The sequence below is a fragment of the Hippopotamus amphibius genome, chromosome 4 (assembly GCF_030028045.1).
Source record: "Hippopotamus amphibius kiboko isolate mHipAmp2 chromosome 4, mHipAmp2.hap2, whole genome shotgun sequence".
In the NCBI taxonomy this organism is placed as follows: domain Eukaryota; kingdom Metazoa; phylum Chordata; class Mammalia; order Artiodactyla; family Hippopotamidae; genus Hippopotamus; species Hippopotamus amphibius.
The window spans coordinates 46,163,039-46,180,046 of NC_080189.1; the positions used below are offsets into that span (position 1 = coordinate 46,163,039).

General features: G+C 41.7%; 1 protein-coding gene across 1 annotated transcript; it reads right to left on the reverse strand.

Annotated features, from left to right (window-relative positions):
* Positions 1–5,626: 5,626 nt before the first annotated feature.
* Positions 5,627–16,793, reverse strand: PPP1R17 (protein phosphatase 1 regulatory subunit 17). Its single transcript, XM_057732561.1, has 4 exons — positions 16,712–16,793; positions 12,881–13,033; positions 11,479–11,631; positions 5,627–5,706 (listed from the first exon to the last, which is right to left on the reverse strand). Exons 1-4 carry the CDS (start codon positions 16,791–16,793, stop codon positions 5,627–5,629), a joined length of 468 nt encoding a protein of 155 aa, XP_057588544.1.
* Positions 16,794–17,008: the final 215 nt, after the last annotated feature.

Below are 17,008 nucleotides of genomic sequence, written 5' to 3' on the forward strand. Positions count from 1 at the left end.
TGGCCACAGTACTTGTTTTCTTTCTGAATAGAAGCCTTAGAGAAATGGGTGTTGGCTGGTATACCACAAGCCTTTCTATGTGTGATGGTTAATTTCGATAAATGTGTGGGATTCATTCTTGTTCCAGCTATGGTCTGTCAGATGGAACACAGAGCCATGTGGTCACGTAATGGGATGGACAGGGAGGGCAACATGTGGCTGGGGAGAGAATGGAGGGATCTAGGAAAGAGCTATGTTTCCCGGGATATGTGAGAACTCAGTATCTAGAAATTATAATAGCATTGACCATGACAGTGAAGAGTTGTATCAGTCACTCAGCATTTAAGGACAACCTCGTCAGCACTTCAAGAAGTGTGGGAAGGCTTATCTTTTGAATTTCCTGAAATGGATATTCCTGTGTTATTAATAGTCATCTTTTAATTTCCAGCAATCATCCTGCTAAAAAATCTGGGTAAAGAAAGTGTGTGGTGAACATATAATATTTGAGAACAACTGCAAAAAAGGGTGAAAGAAACGGTGGCCAGACCTGTTCAGGCTCATAGCAGCTCACTTCCCCTCACAGTACAGACAGATGGCTGTCTCTTGCCTCCTAAGGGCAGATTTACCAGGAAATTAATGAAGATTAGACTTTAGGGCCCCTCACTAGCATGTGCCTCTTGAGTTCTGGCAGTGGCTGGGAGCCACAGAGTGTTCAAGGAGGAGGGAAAGCCAGGCCGCCAACAGAAAGTATTTCTGGTAAGTTGCTAAAGAAATCATAGAAGAAAAGGACCCAGATATTCAAGATTCCAAAATGTGGATCTACCACTGGGCTCAACCTCTCCCCCATCCCACATCCTCCTTACCCCATCTCCAGGTTTCACATGCCTTTCAAACTCCTGTCTCTTAACCTGACTTTGTCTGCAGCACTGCTGCTCTTTGGCAGCCCCATGCTGGTAACTGAGGGTCAGTTTGGTACAAAGGCTCTGCTTATAGAACCCCAAGAAGGCCACAACCTTGACTCTACTTACACCAGAGGGTGTTTCAGACACTTTGGGGATGATGCCAGGACCCAGGATAAGCTCAGAGGAGCTACCCTGGGTGCCCAGCTGCCAGGAACTGCAGAAGGTTGTACACAGCGGTCATTCCTCCACACCCAGCTGCCAGGATCACAGCATGCCAGGATCATGAGTCCACAGGCCTGAGTTCCTATCCTGGCTTCTCATCCAAGTCAATTTCCTTGGCTATTTAGTTTTCTTACAATTGCTTTCGAGGATCAAATGAGATGATAGAGGGAAAAGATGGAATAAATGCAAGGGCTCAGAGCCCACTGTTCTTTTCGTGAAGGGCATTCTTTAAGTAGTAACTAAATAATACATTTAAAATATAGTTTATATATGATTTCATGGATAAATATTTTTTCCTGGAGCTCTAAGTCATAATTGTAAGGAAGTAAGGATCTGTGGTTCATTACTTTCATTCAACTCTCAAAGTTCACATCTGACACCAGATTGGAAGAGTGATGTTGGTTCAGATAAGCCCAATTATCTTCCATTTTCTGCTTCTTCTCAGCAAGTCTCCTGAAAGATGAAGAATCTCATCTTGCTGGAAGGACCTGCTACTGCAGGTTAGGAAGTCCCTATCCTTTTCTTCTTGAGAAAGATAAAGTGATATCTTGGATTTTTCCCAGGCAGAGCTCATTTCAAATATTGTTTTTCCTGTAAATACACTTATCTGTGGAGAGTCTCCTCTCCTGTCCTGATTTTTTGGGTCAGGAATTATGGTCATGCTCGTGTTCTGAACTGCTGTGAGGATGATACCTTAAAGCCAGTTCAAAGGCAATCTTGTGTCCAGGAGACCAGGAGGAGGAGATGTTCAGTCCATCTGTTTCCTTGGCATTCATTCACTGCCTTGGGGAGTTTTCTGAGAAACTCTTTCACACTTAGAAATTACAAGTAGCAAGGGAGCCTCGTTTACACAAGATGGCAGAGAGCCTACACCATCTATCACGTAGCTAGGGAAAGGAAGTGCTCAATCAGCTTGTTCTCACAACCACGTCATCTAAGTCTATCCTTTATTTATTTATTTATTTATGTATTATTTTTGGGGGGGTATACCAAGTTCAATGATCTGTTTTTATACACATATCCCCGTATTCCCTCCCTCCTTTGACTCCCCCCCACCCCCAAGTCTATCCTTGTTTTAAGAAATCAACGTGGACAGCCCAGGCTTGGAGAGAAAATTCATTTAATTGCATTTAAAAGGAAACGCTGCTTGAGTCCTTTATGGTCCTGTCCTGATCCTTCCACACCCGCTTCTGCGTCTCCAGGTGATAATTAAGCATTAGAAGCTGCCTGTGTGATCTCAGGCAGCAGCTTTTGAAGAGGATCTGGATTTAAATGAAGGCACCAGTGCTGTGTGCGGCTTTTGAAAGAGAGCTAAGTGCCTCATGTCTAGTGCCTCCTCCTCTCAGGCAACCTGAGCTTGGGGTAGACGCCTCCAGTTATGAACAAATGGTCAACCGATTTGCCAGCTCTGTTGGGATGCCTTTAATTGGGGCCTTCTTTCTAAATGGGGCCTTCTTTCTAAATGGGCTACCGTGTTAAACTCTTATTTTCTTAATATGATGATGATTTCATTGGAGGTAAGTTATTCACAAGGTATTGAAAACTACCTTAATCCGAATGTAATCCTAATCACTTAACCTCTAATTTACTGCCCAGAAAAGGGCCACATGCATCAAGGGAAGCGTCGACTTAAAAAAAATGCACAACGTGAGAGTTGTGCGATAAGTTTCATTTGGGGCAAAATGAGGACTATAGCTTGGGAGACAGCATCTCAGATAGCTCTGAGAAACTGCTCCCAGGCTCTCTGTGCTCTGGGAAAAACTAGCAGAACAGTTGTTCATATGTTAGATATTTTCAGGAGTTGATTTTATGAGCCCAATTCTTGTATCTCCTCATATCTAGAAAAGCATTAAAAGCCTTCATGGTGACGTCGGCGCCTCGTGACTAGCGGTTACCTCACGGGGCTAGCGGAGACCTCTGCAAAAAATATGTGCTGGATTGCATGTACTCCCCCTTCACCAAAAGCACATACACACCGACCTGCCCCACTACCGCTTTGGAGCAGTTTCTCAGGGCTCTCCAGGATGCTGTTTCCTGGGCTATCGTCCTCATTTTATCCCCAATAAAACTTAACCCACAACACTCACCTTGTGCATTTTTTTTTAAGCCAACAGAGGGAGTTTTGGCTTCAATCCAAATTGCCAGGTAACATCCAGGGTTGGTTAGATGTTCTGACTGGTTTTGTCCTCACCATTTCTGTGAATGCTCCTCAAGGCTGGGAGAATTACAAAGACCATCTTCCTGGAAAGAGGAGGGCTGGTCTTTCAGTTAAGGTGGCACAAGTGACAGGATCTCCCTACTTGAAGTACTTCTTCGGGTGCTGTGATTAAAGTCCACATAATTGCTACTAATTTAACACTCAGTCAATAGGGATTTGGCAATAGAAAAGGCACAGTCTATACTCTGAAAATGTCTTAAAATTATCCTGTTACAGATGAATAAGGCTTTTAAGCTTACTGCACCCTTTGCCATGTATTATCTCATTTAATTCTCAGAATATGAAGGCAAAGTGGGGTTTATTATCTTCATTTTCAAGATGAAACAGATTCACAGAGTTCTAGGGATTTCCTCAGTGTCACACATTTGGGGCAAGAACTCAAGGCCTTTGTCTCTACAACAGCCAGTTTATTTTCTACCCCACCCCAGGAAGTCAGAACATGGAGAGCTTTTCTGAGCACTTGCGAGTTTATTGAGCACACCCCGTGGGCATGGCTGCAGGTACACTATGCTTGTACAGCAAAGCTGATAGGACAAGAGTTCATCTGTGTTTTCTTACTAAGAGTCCCTTGGTGATGATGTAATCCTATTATCCACACACCTGTAATTGCATTTGGCTTCTTGAAGATTTTATGGTAGCCTGTTTCACCACTTATGCTTCAACTAGCATTCTGGCCACAATCTTACTCCCCTCCTTCCAAAGCTGTGAAAATGGAGCTCTGGGATCAAAGAGGGAGAGATCATTAGGGACACAAAGTATGGGTCTTCACTAGGGGTTCCAAACTCAAATGTGAAGGCTGGAGGGTGAAATACACCAGGTGGGGCAGGTGAGCTGGAGAATGTATATTTCTCCTCAAAGGGCATCTGATGCTGGGTGCCTGCTGATGGTTGCCAGATCTTGAGGTGGTTTTTCCAGAGAATCTGGAAATCTAGGATTATGTAAACTCTCCTGATTAGATTGTTAAATATTAATGCTTGATTCAAACACTTTTAAACCTCTGTGGATCAAAAACAAACAAAACTACCCTTGAGTCTCTTTTGCAAACTCTTCTCCTTGTAAGTGTAAGTAAATAGGGTATTTTTAGGAGAAATGCACCAGGACATAGAGATGCATCTTATTCGCAGAAGCATCTTTATTACTAGCAGGGTCCTGCATGTTTTCCACATTTGTGAGAACAGAAAGACAGAAGGATTAACAAACTGTTGGAGTCAGGGTGTATACAGAGCTTCCAAATTATCGCTTTTAGGCAGGATCTGTTTGAATATCCACCCTTATACCTTTGAACAATAGCTTTCATCTTCCCCCATGTCCATCAGCTGGTAGGTGAGGGCCTCATGCAAAGCCTTTCCACAGCACCCACAGACTACAGGCTGGGGCAGTGGTCATGTATACACTCCTCTCACTAGCTAACAGCACATGTTTCCTTCTCATCCAAGAAAGTGTATTGGGGTCTAAATAAGTGAGACTGCTGAAAGTATAGGAATGGCCTTCCATTGATCTTAAGTTTTTAAAAATGAAATTCATCACAAACATTGGTATTATACCTATCATTTATAACAGTTCACTTGTAGCACAACTCATAAAATTTCAGGACAACATGGTTAAGAAATGTTTTTAAAAATAACTAGCCTGTATTGCTAAGCTTCCCAGATAGACCAGCTATCTCTATCTGTGGTGTTTTAGCGAAAGCATGGTTGCCTGGGTTGACTTCCCCAGCTTACATATTTACTTTTAGGGTATCAGTTACAAGGATCTTAGTTAGGTATGTCACCAGAGACACTTGGATTCTTGAGAAAGGATAAAAGAGATAAAAAGCCATGTTCTCCAAAGCAATCAGTGTGTTAGAACCCAAACATTCTCACTTCCCTAACTGGCAAGAGGGGGCCCCCCCTCCCCCCAAAACTGGTGTTTGGATAATGTGAAGTCAAGTCCCACCCAGCAGCATAAACCAAAAAATACAGGCTTCCCATGCTATCCATGTTCTTTGCTCCACAAATTGATCCAGAAGATGCAGACACTGAGCACTAAAGCTTTCCCTGTTAGCTCCCAAGTCAGGATGGTCTGCTTCCTTTCCACTGCATCCGAAAATAAACATTCAAGAAGTGGGAACAGAAAGCAGATTCAAGAAAGAAGAGAGAGACAAAGAGGTGACTGGCGATCTGATATAGTATGCCTCCTGGGGAAAAGGTGTCTGGATCTTAAAGGCGGACTATGACAAAATGAGAGCAGAAACAAATCTATTTTTTCTAGGTTGCCTCAGGGAACCAATCTAACCTATTTACAAGTGGTCTCAGGGGAAATAGCTTTAACTAGCTATCTTGTCACCATCCTTTTCATCATCTTCCATGATCACTTTGGGTCTCTCGTCCCTGAGCAGTGTCACACCTGCAAAACAAAGCACAGATCTGCAATTTATCGCCTCTAATTAAAATATTAGACGACCTTACAGCATAGACCGTACGCAGGAGCAAGGCAACCCAGAAACGTTTTAGCGTCTGCAAAGCTATCTGCTAAAGGTGCCAACAGAGACAGAGGGAGCTGAGTGGCCTTATTTGGCCTTCCCAGAGGAGCTGTGGCTCAATGAGAACGCCATTCTGGTTACAAGAGATGCTCAACCTAGGAGTCAGAGGCAACCTTCACTCCCTTCTCTACGTTCTGCATTTAAGCTTGCAGCATTGGGATGGAAAGCATGTGGATTTTGGAGTCCAACCGCTTTGGACTTCTCATTCTGCCATTCACTTATCTGTGTTGGGCCAGATAATACCTTCAGACCTAAACTTTCTTATATGTAAAATGAGGGCATTAATACTTACATAAAGGGTTTTTGTGATGATTAAATAAGAAGTATGTAATAATACTTAGCGCAATACTACACCCATGAGCAACTTAGCTTTTCCCTTCCTTTCACAATTTGCTAGTTTATTTTTCCTTTGAAAAGAACTGGTAAGCCTCATGAAGTCAAAGTGAACATATTTTACTAACATCTGGGGAAAATATTGAGCTGAGATGCTGAACATGCCACTGCTGAATGTCAGTGCTGGTAGATGATAAAGTTTATGTGGCTTAGAGCAAAATGAGAAAAAAAGGAAAATGCAGTGAATTTTTTCATACGGCTCTATGGCTACAATTTAAAAAGTTGTCCTTTAGTTTGAGATGATTCTTTTTCTTATTTGGGGGATTAAAATATCCATTCTTTTATGAAATTTTAATGATTTTAGATGGCTGTTTGGTCAGCATCCTTGCCAGGTAAAATTTGAAGTTGTGATCAAAGTTAGGTTCACAATGTCTTATTTTTAAAAGTTTACTCGTCTGTGGAATTCAGAAGCCTTAGCACCATTTTCTGGACTGAGCAGCCCAGGAAAGACCATCCAAGGAGGTCTGGGTGGTTCTGTTCATCCTGTGAATTGTGAAATGGGGTCGTTGCAATAAAAGGAAAGGGAGCTGTGATTTAGGGCCAGTCCTCCATGGTGCCTGTCATCCCACTCCAGTCAGTCAGCTTTATTTTCCCACCACTGCCTAGCACCACCCCCTACCCATCTCATAATTAGAGACCTTTCCATTCATGAAGCATTTCATAAAGATCTAAACTTGAGGGACGAAAGCTGTACACCACAAGAGGCCTTTCTGCAACACTGGACTCCATTCAACAGTGGAAGATTAATGAAAACTATGTGTTGATTTTAATGACTATTCATTTGATTCAGTCCCTAGTTTGTTCATATGGATACTTTACCAATTAGCTGATATTTATCTGAGGAGAAAAACAATTTCAAGAGTCTGGCTGAAACTAAGGCTTTTGCATAAATCACTTATGGAACAGAGTGGGAGATATTTTCTTTTATACCAGCCACACAGAGGTTTGGATTTTTACTTGGAATTAAGACTATCTTGGTAAGAGAACATAGAGTTAGCTATGCTGAGACCCCAAGCATCCCACACTTCCTTCCTTGATATTTCTTCACATTAAACCAAATGTGAGTGGATTCAAAAAGGAGGGGCACCATTAAATTCCCAGACCCTAGTCAAGTTTCTGGTTACTTTTGGTATCCTTGGTACCTAGTTGTACAAGCATCTGGGCCAAAAAAAAGAAAAAGAAAAATCCTACGGTTTCAGGGAAGGGAGAAGTTTGTTTAATCATCAAGGTCAGCCTTTTCCAAAGTGGTCTAGGCTTTCCACAGGGACGCAGGAGATAATTTCATGTGGAAAGTGAACTAGCATTTACAGTAGTATAGTTAAACATTCATTTTAATGTCGTATAATGAAAAAAATATATGGTAGCTTATTAAAATCTTGATTTCATGGATCTCATTGAAGCTTAAATCAGTAGCATCTGTATATCATCACTGTGTTCTTATTCTTGATACTTCATATCATTGCCTTTGATCATTTGATGAATGAGGTTTGATAAACACTAGTCTAACTGATTTAACCCAGTCCTGATCTTCACATTCTCCTGTGGAAGCAGAGGTGTGTTGTTGATGGAATGTGCTCTAGAGCCAGATAACTTTGCCTCTGGTGGCCATTCAACTTGCAGCAGGTCACCTAACCTGTCTGAGCCTCAGCTTATTCATCTATAAAACTGTAGGAAACATAATCTTTATCTCCCACAGAGAATGATGCCACCAAGATAGATTTCGGCCAACATTCTTTTATGCTTCACCCACATAGTATATGAACCTCAGTTAAAGCACTTTTCGCATTGTAGGAATCAGTGGACAAGACATCCATCTCCCTTACCAAACTATGAGTTTCTCAAAGAATATTCTAACATCTAGCACAAGACTTGGAATATAGTAGGGATTAAGAAATGTCACTTCTTTCCCTTCTACTCTCCATGTAGGAGACTTTAGGGAACTTGGCTGCTTCTTAGAGCTTGATGTGTTTTTAAGCCCAAAGCTGTTAGTCCAAGGTCTCTAAAGAGTCAATTAGCCCTGCAGCAAGCTGTTTCAGGCCATTATCCCAGCCAGAGCGTCATTTAAAGCCAGTCACTTGCATTACAGATGTGTGCAGAACTAAGGCAGCGAGGGCTGAGACCCCACCGTTCCTGGTAAACCACACCAGACAGAGCACTCTATTCCGGGCAGGACAGAAGAGGTGTCACTTTCAAAGGATACATCAGGCTCCTTTCTACAAGTACCATATTGAGCTTTGATCTCCAAATGTTCACAGCTCATCAGCTGATTTTCCAGAAGGCTTCTCTTTAATGCTCCCAGTCTCATTATTTATTACTTTCTCCAGTTCCGTTTGCTACAGACCTCAGCTAAAGACTTCTCTTCCTTTTAAGGAGATCTCAGCTACCCAGATGTGACCAATCCCTACCCATTGCTCCCTGCCCTGTGGTCCCTTGGCTCTGGCAACTGTGGGTCACATTGAAAGTAAAACTTGGGCTGGTGAGGAAGCCAGAGATGACTCCTCATTGCTCAGAAGAGTTGTCTGGCAGTTGGAACCTGTCACAGAAGCTCTTTAACCTCAGGGAATGAAGGTAGTTAGCTAGAGATTGAAAGGAGAGCGTGAATCCTTGTCCAGCCTTCACTTGCCAAGGGCTAATGAGAGGAGACCTCTCCGGAGTGCATTTTTCTGTGAGTTCCTCTCAACATCCTTATTAGAACCAACGTGAATCTCTCTGAACATCTGCTGAAGGCTCTATCCTTATCAGCTTAGCTAGCATTTCGATTACTGCCAAATCTTTAGATACTAAAAGGCTCTTCAAAAATAAAGTACTTCAGCTAATATGCTAATAAAAGCTAGAATCATAGAACACTATCTGTAACTGCAAATACTTGCAACACAGAGATTTGCTGATTCAAGGAATTCCATAATGTGTATAGAATCTATGAGTATATAGTCCCCCTCTCCAAATCCTGTGTACTTTGCACTGTTTGATAAACATTTTTTATTTTTCCAGGAAGCTACTCTCTTAGGATGTTGATATTGGGATATAGGCAACCTCTATCGCCAGAGAAATAGAGCTCAACATTTTAGGAATTTCCTCGAATCAGCAGGTTTCTATGGAGAGGTAAAACATTGTGGCTAGAAAAAGTCTCACCTTTAGAAGTGGTTTAACTTATCTCAAAGAATATAAGGTTGAAAAGAGAATGGATGCTAACTAACATTTACTAAGGGCTTTCAATAAACCAGGAAAGGTGTTTGGTGTTTTATATACTTTATTCAATTGTGTTAACAACCTCAGGAGACAGATTTAATGGTTTTCCTTTCAGAGATGGAGGAAATGAAGGAGGCTCTTATAGTTTATGTTAGTTGCTCAAGGTCACAAAGCCAGAATGGAGCGGAACCAGAGATCGAACCTACATCTTCCTGACTCTAAAGTCCATGTTCAATGCTTTGTACTAAGGTAAATCTCTCCGTAAGTATTTTTGTTCCTCTACTAAGTCTACCCCAGAAGGATTTCAATAAAAACAAATACAAGAATGAGCAGAAAACAATCAGTCCCCTAATGGAGAACTTGAAACTGCCGAATCATGATTGCCAAATAGAATAGTAAATCAACAGATACTTATGGAGCGGGGCTATGTAGGAGGAATTGGACAGATATCAAGGTCAATACCCGCAACATAGGGCAATTCTAGGCCAGTTCTTATGAATTCATCAAAAAAGTCTTCAACGTAAGTCAATTTAAATAACAGCTAGAGCAACAGCAACAAAAACAAAAAGGACAATACTAAAAGAGAGGGTGACGTCTTGGTATGCCCAGCTCTAATAGAGAGTTAGTTCAGAATAAAAAAGATTCATTTTGGCCTTGGAGAGGTCTGTTGGTAGAGACTTTAAGCTGGCTGAGTCTTAAAAGGTAGCTAGAATGTGGACAGAGGCAGAACTTGGAGGAAACATGCAATGGGATCTAGGATCAGTGTAGGTAGGGATGCTTGTAACCTATGAGAAACATGGCCCAGGCCCCTCCCAACTGGTCCTTAGTCCATTTTTCCAGACTAGTGCCTGCTCATGTACCATGCCTCCTTGCCTGACTTTTTTCAGAAGTCAATAACCCTGTCTGTTCCCCTGATTACTTTTTCATGATGTCTTCTAAGCTGTATTTTGACTTTTTCTTTATCAAATGAAGTAATGGGAAAATATGGTTTTATAATAATGACCAAATCTCATCTCCTCCCAAAAGTGTCCCTTCTGGGTTGCTATAATGCTACAAGTCCAAACCATAGCATTGTGCAAGGAAAAACTGCACACAGATGAGACAGACCTGGGTTAGAGGCCCAGCTCTGGCATATGACAGTGTTTGGTCCTGAACACATTTTGATCCATTCATTAATCCTTCTAATCATCCCATCATCAGTTCGCCAATCAGCCATCCATCCATTTCATCAACAGAAGACTTTAGAGTGACTACGTTACTTAAGTTCTCTCTCAATTTCTTTATCCGTAAAGTGAGATAACAGCTTCTTCACTGTGTTACTCGGTTGATTTTTGAAAATCCACGAGACATGCCAAGCCCAATACCTAAATTTAGTGGGGTTTCAATGAACATTAATAAATTTTCTCCTCTGCCACTCTTCCACCCCCAGCTATCTATATAAAACACACACACGCACACACACACTCTGTCTTATACCCTGAGTGTACATGTCTGATTCCCCAACTTGTACATAAAATTCTCAGGGACAAGCCTATACCTCACACACACTGGCTGCCTTACAGTGTGGAGTTTTGCACAAGATTTTTTGGTTTGATTTGATGCATATTGAGGGAGCTATCATTATTTCTGCAGCTCTCTTTCTCTCCCTCTCTCTTCCTTTTCTTCTGAGGATTTGGTTAATTGAACTAGGTGTCTTGGGAGAACCAGCCATCAGCCACAGGATGCAAGATCCCTGTAAGCCTGGGGAGGAGGGTATTTAAACTCTTTTCAAGGACCCACTGACATTTCTACTTCATTGGCTCAGTGAATTCAACCAGTTCTGCGGAAGCATGAGTTACGCGCTGATCCTCACCCAGCTCCAAGTCAGCCCCAGGGGAGCTGCCAAGGAAGGTAAACCTGAAAGGCAGCCGTAAATGCTGCTCCTCCCTTGAGCACTTCTGTGAGACACAGATTGCTGGGCCAGCACAAAGGCCATGCCTATGGCACCTCCAGATGGTAAGGCTCTTGACCTGTCCCCATCAGCCCCTGCAAAGGCCCTGCACCAGCTCTTTTACCTGCTGCAAATGGCGACACATGCAGGGCAGGTGTGTCTTTTCTCCTTGGCTTTTTCAGTTCCAGGTCAGTGTTATGAAGAGCTGGACTCATCTTGCCCTTTGGTTGTCTCTCTTGGACATCGCATCTTTTAATCAAATGTTCTGAAAGCACATCTGTATAGTTAGGGGAACAGAGAGAGAAACAGGGTCAAATACATAGCTCCTGATCCACAAGCACACTGCATACAGATTTGCAAACACACATGGTGATGGGAGTCAATATATCTTTTCAAACTTATCTTAATAAAAGCAGGTTTTTTTATAATAAGAATGAGTACCTATTTAGGCTACACTAGAGAACGTCGTTTATGCAAAGGCTTATTACATATCTGACTTCATTTTAGACTCACAAAACCCTGAGGAATTTAATATTATTACCACTGTCCCCTCGCTGAGGAAAGTGAGGCACAGACACGGGCCCAAGGAACCGAGTCCATGTTTGTGTGACGCCAAAGTCCACCCCCTTTGCTGTTCCAGAAGCTATGGGCTACACTCTTCACTGACTTAACGAGTTCTCTACTTCCACCCAGCTGCCTGCTCTCCCCTCTTCTACATGTGCACGTTTTCTCCATCATTTACAAACTCTCTAAAAACAGACTCCTCTAGGAAACTGTCCACAGTTCACTGCCCAGACAGAGCTCCTGGGGTCCTTATCCGAGGACCTCCATTATGATGTTACTTCTTGCTGTGTATTTCAGCTGTTTATGTGTTTCTCATTTCTTATAAAACTCAAAGATCCTTTCCAGAACGCTCTGTGTTCTATTTGGTTTGTATCCCTCCGAGCAGGTTGTGAATAGAGAGGACTTTAAATAAATGGCCTGGAGGGAAGGGGTAAAGGAAACAAAACTTTTGGAAACAAGAGAGTGTCAAGTGTCACATGCACGGTTGTTACAGAGCCTCGTAAACTGTTCACCAGACCTTTTGGCTCTTCTCCTAAGCACACAGCTGGGCTGCGTTTCTCGGCTTCCCTTGCAGTGTGGTGAGGGCTGTGACTGAAGGACGTGTGCATGCCACTTGCGAACCTGCCAGTCCTCCATTTTTTCTGCCTTGGGCCTGCTGGATGCCTGCGGTGACTTGAGAAGCCATGTACTGATGATGTCCGCTGACTCCAGTCCTGCCTGCCTCCCCCACCCCCAACTTCCACAGAGGAGGGAAAAGTAAACTTGTTCTGTGTTATCCAGCGATATTTTGGAATATATATATGTTATAGTGGCTGGCCTTATTTTAACTAAGACAAATGTAGAGATTGTAGCCATGATTTAAAAACAACCAAATATGTAAGGAAAACATTGTGAGACCAATGCGATCTAGAGGCAAGCAGTTCCCTTTTACAGATGTGCAAACTGACCTCATTGTCCGTTACCTGGTATGAAAGGTGGGATGTGCAGGGCCGGTGTATCTTTTCTCTTTGGTTTTTTCTGGTCTGACTCAACATTCAGGGTGACTTGTACATTTTTCCCTTTTCTTGGCTTCTTTTTGAGATCACAGTCCTTAATAAACTGGTCTGAAAGGTCATCTGATTTAGACAAGATGCAAAGAAAAAAAGACTATTACATGAGTAAGTGATCAGTCACTGACTGGTTGGTCTCCAATTATACCTGAAGATAGGGGTAGAAGTCATTTGGTCTGAAAAAGAAAAGTATTTATTTATTGTGGCCTCTTCTACAGAGGACTTTACATGCATAAATGTATGTAATAAAGGGAAAAATAGAATTTTGTAAAACTCCAAATGAAGAGAGCTTTAATGAGATGGATAATCAAGGCAAAGAGGAACTTTAAAATGCAGTTAAGCAAGCCACAGAGTGAGTTTAAGTTACATTTCTGATGGGAGGACAGGTGCCAAGTGCTGTTTCCCAATTTCTTCTGCTCAAGCCTTTCTCTTTGGAGAGCCAAGGGCCACATGGTGCCTTATGCTCTCTTTGGTCTTCTAGTTGGGTTCTCAGTCTATTCCTCACTGCCTTCATTTCTATGACTGGCCAAGTCACACCAGTGATTCACACTTACACTTCAGCACTGTTCTTTTTTTAAATTTGTATTTTATATTGGAGTATAGTTGATTTACAATGTGTTAGTTTCAGGTGTACAGCAAAGTGATTCAGTTATACATATACATATATCTATTCTTTCTCAGATTCTCTCCCCATATAGGTTATTACAGAGTATTAGGTAGAGATCCCTGTGCTATACAGTAGGTCCTTGTTGATTATCTGTTTTATATATAGTAGCTTGTATATCAGCACTGGTCTTTTCACTGCCCCCTGGCTTTGCAATTCTACTCTTTGCCCATCCTAACCCTGGGTCCTCATGTCTTCTTGTTCATCTCTTTATTTTCCTCAGTCCCCTGCATTACCTCATCAGAGCTTTTGAAGCCTGGATGCTACATCATGCCCATCAGATGTCATTTTATGTAATTAATTCTATCTGATCACTCCTTGCTCATTAAAGTATTCTCTCTGCTCCATTTTACTCCTCTGTGCTTTGGTTTATGTTGCTGTCCTTTGAGCTCATCTGTCGTTGTTCGAGCATTTGTTCATTCCATAATGATTTCTCTCCTGCTCTAGGCAGAGCCTTCTTGGAGATTAAAGATTATATATCCTTTTGATACTTTTATTCTTAATTGTCTCTCCCACCAGTAAATGCTTGTTGAATGGGTGAATAAGTGGAGTTAGACTGATCTAAGTTCAAATCCTGACTCTTTTTCTTGTTAGTTCTGAGAACTTGGGCCATAATTTCTAGGAATTTTAATATTCTCTCAATGTTTAAGGTGAGGATAATATTAAATCGGTGTGTGTGTGTGTGTGTGTGTGTGTGTGTGAGAGAGAGAGAACTAAATTTGTTAATGATGGTAAAGCATTTGATATATTTGATATTTTTCAGATCCTCAAAAAATGTTCACTCTGGCCATTGTTCACCCCCAATACTTTCCCCAAGGCTTAGAGGAAAGCCCAACCCTCCCACCCGCACCCCATCTTTGTCTTTTCTTATTAACCCTAGTCCTGGGTGTCCTTTCTCATTTTCTAAATATCCACAGCATTTTAACTCATGTAACACCTTTAAAGTGTCATCTAATTATTATTTATGCATATATTCCTGGCCCTCTTTTATGACAGGTGTCTTGTGTTTTATTTCCTTTGCAACAATGAATAAATACTTGTTGAATGTATGCTTAAATGAATGAACTCAAACATAGTATAGATAAGGACCTATTCAGTTAGGATTCAAAGAAGCTGCAAGGCAGTGAAGCTATTTGTCTTCTCTGGAAACTCACTATGGCCTGGATACTGTCCAGCTAGATTTGCAACTATGAAGGAGGATGGAGAAATTCAGAGTAATTGGATCTTTTCCACCCCTCCCTCCCTCTTTCCCTCCCTTCCTTCTTACCTTCCTTCCTTCCTTTTTTCCTTTCTCCTTTTTCTCTTTCCTCTCTTTCTCTTTCTTTTTTTTATGAAAAAATTCAGGTCACTTTCTTTAAAACATTGTGGATTAAATGTGCCAAACCATTTCACTTCACTTTTGTGGGTCTAGACATAACCTGTGTCATTCATTCATTGATTTATTCAACAAATGTTGATGAAATTTCTACTGTATGTGTCAGGCATTGAGCTAGGACTAAAAAGAAAAGTAAGAAATGGACCTTGCTTCCAAGTTACTTACGGTCTATTGGAATTTGGATCATTTGTTTTAGGAAACCCAACATGTGTGAGGAGCCTACCAGAAGAAACGTTTAGCAACCATACATCACTATACCTGCATCATCAAAAGATCATAATACATAACCAAAAAATCAAAGAGCATCATTCTTCAGCCATATTTAATAGTAATAAATATTTCCTTTTACCTGGGAGATTTTAATAATTTCATCCAGTCATTTCGATTTAATAAGCATTTATTGAAATTGTACTACATGTAAGGCATTGAACTATATGCTTTTATGTTTACATGCACACAAAAAAAGGAGATGATAAAGGGAGTCTATTGAGTACTGCTTAGGTACTAGGCGATTTCACCTCATTTTAGCACGTAGGATGGACTAACACCTTTTCTGATTCATCAATGCCTGTGTTTTACTGGCTGTTAAATAGTCACAGCATCCTGAATACATCATCTCATTTAGTTATCACACCACACCCACCAGGAAAGGTACTAGCATCCCTAATTTGTGGATGCGGAAACCGAGCTTAGAAGGCCAGCTCAGAGGCTGAAGTTTCCCCTGCTGGGAGGTTATGGCATTGGAATTCCACCCAGGCTCTTGGGACTATATATCTTAGTGTCTGGCTGAAAATGTAATTTAAAAAATTTATTGCCACAGAGCACAGGTAATGTCCCCCCATATTATACACACCACAGACATTTGTGGAATGAATGAAAGTGGCTCAGCATGGGTGCTGCCCGCCTGTGGGGTCTCTGGAAGTACAGGCTGGCTATGGACCGGTCACAGGTCACCGTTCAACCCTAAGATGCGACCTGGGGCCCCGTACAAAGAGCAAGACATTTCCTTCAATTTTGACTTTTACGTCAATTGCATTTTTCCCCATTTTTGGAGAAACCCTGAATATAAAATATCTTGATGGTAAATGAGGAGAGGGGAGGGGCGGGGGGAGTCATAACCAGGCGAGGTATAAACAAAGGCTATGAATATGCAAAAGGCCCATCCATCAAAAGTCTGAGGGTCTCATTTTTAGAAATGGGTAGAGGCAGAAATGTTTCTGGTATTTTCATTACAAAGGTTATGCAATAAGTCAGTTCAGGAAAGGAAACAGATTGACAATAAAGCAGAAAAAGGCTATTTAAAATTCTGTCTTGATCGGCAAAGAGAGATATTTGAAATATTTTATTGGCACAGCACATGGGGTGTAAGTGTGCCGGGAAATACTGGAAACAAGCTATACTGCCACATTCCATTTATTGCCTCAAAAATGCTCTGCCTGGGACCCTGTCAGACCCAAAAAAGAGGACAATGCCTTTTCTCTCTCTTTTTTAATCCTAATGAACTTCTCTCCAGCGCTTCAGCTAATATTTACATGGCAGACCCCACGGACGCATGGCTATTTGCCCGTCCATCTAGTGTTGGCTGTCACCAGAAGTCACAAGCTATCAGGTTTCAGGGGGCCTCCCTCTGACTTGCTTGCAAACTGAATGGCAGAGACACCCCCTTTCTGACTTTCACTGTTGACATTCACACTGGAGCATTTACCTAAGTGGCCACAACGAGGGTCAAGCTTGTCCAGTCTGTCTTCTGAGAGCTCCAGTGGCTGCATTTGCTCAGTGGACATCATCCAAGGAGGGCTGGTGTGTGGATTTCTTCTCCAGCGCCACAAAAGTATAGAAACAAGTCCATTAGTACCTCTTCTGTTTATTCACTCACTTATTAAATAAGTATATTTATTTAATAAGCACTTACTAGTATGTTCTCAATTCAATTCTATTTTTTTAAGTCTGCTTCTTCTACTTAGCTACTAGAAGCTCTAAATTTAAGATTTAAGCCAAAATA

Coding starts and splice junctions, on each gene's coding strand:
- PPP1R17 (XM_057732561.1), bottom strand. CDS start 16,793: ATGATGTCCACTGAGCAAATGCAGCCACTGGAGCTCTCAGAAGACAGA. Junction 13,034..16,711: donor CCCTCGTTGTGGCCACTTAG/GTAAATGCTCCA, acceptor TGTCTAAATCAG/ATGACCTTTCAGACCAGTTT. Junction 5,707..11,478: donor TGTGTCGCCATTTGCAGCAG/GTAAAAGAGCTG, acceptor TTTGTTTTGCAG/GTGTGACACTGCTCAGGGAC.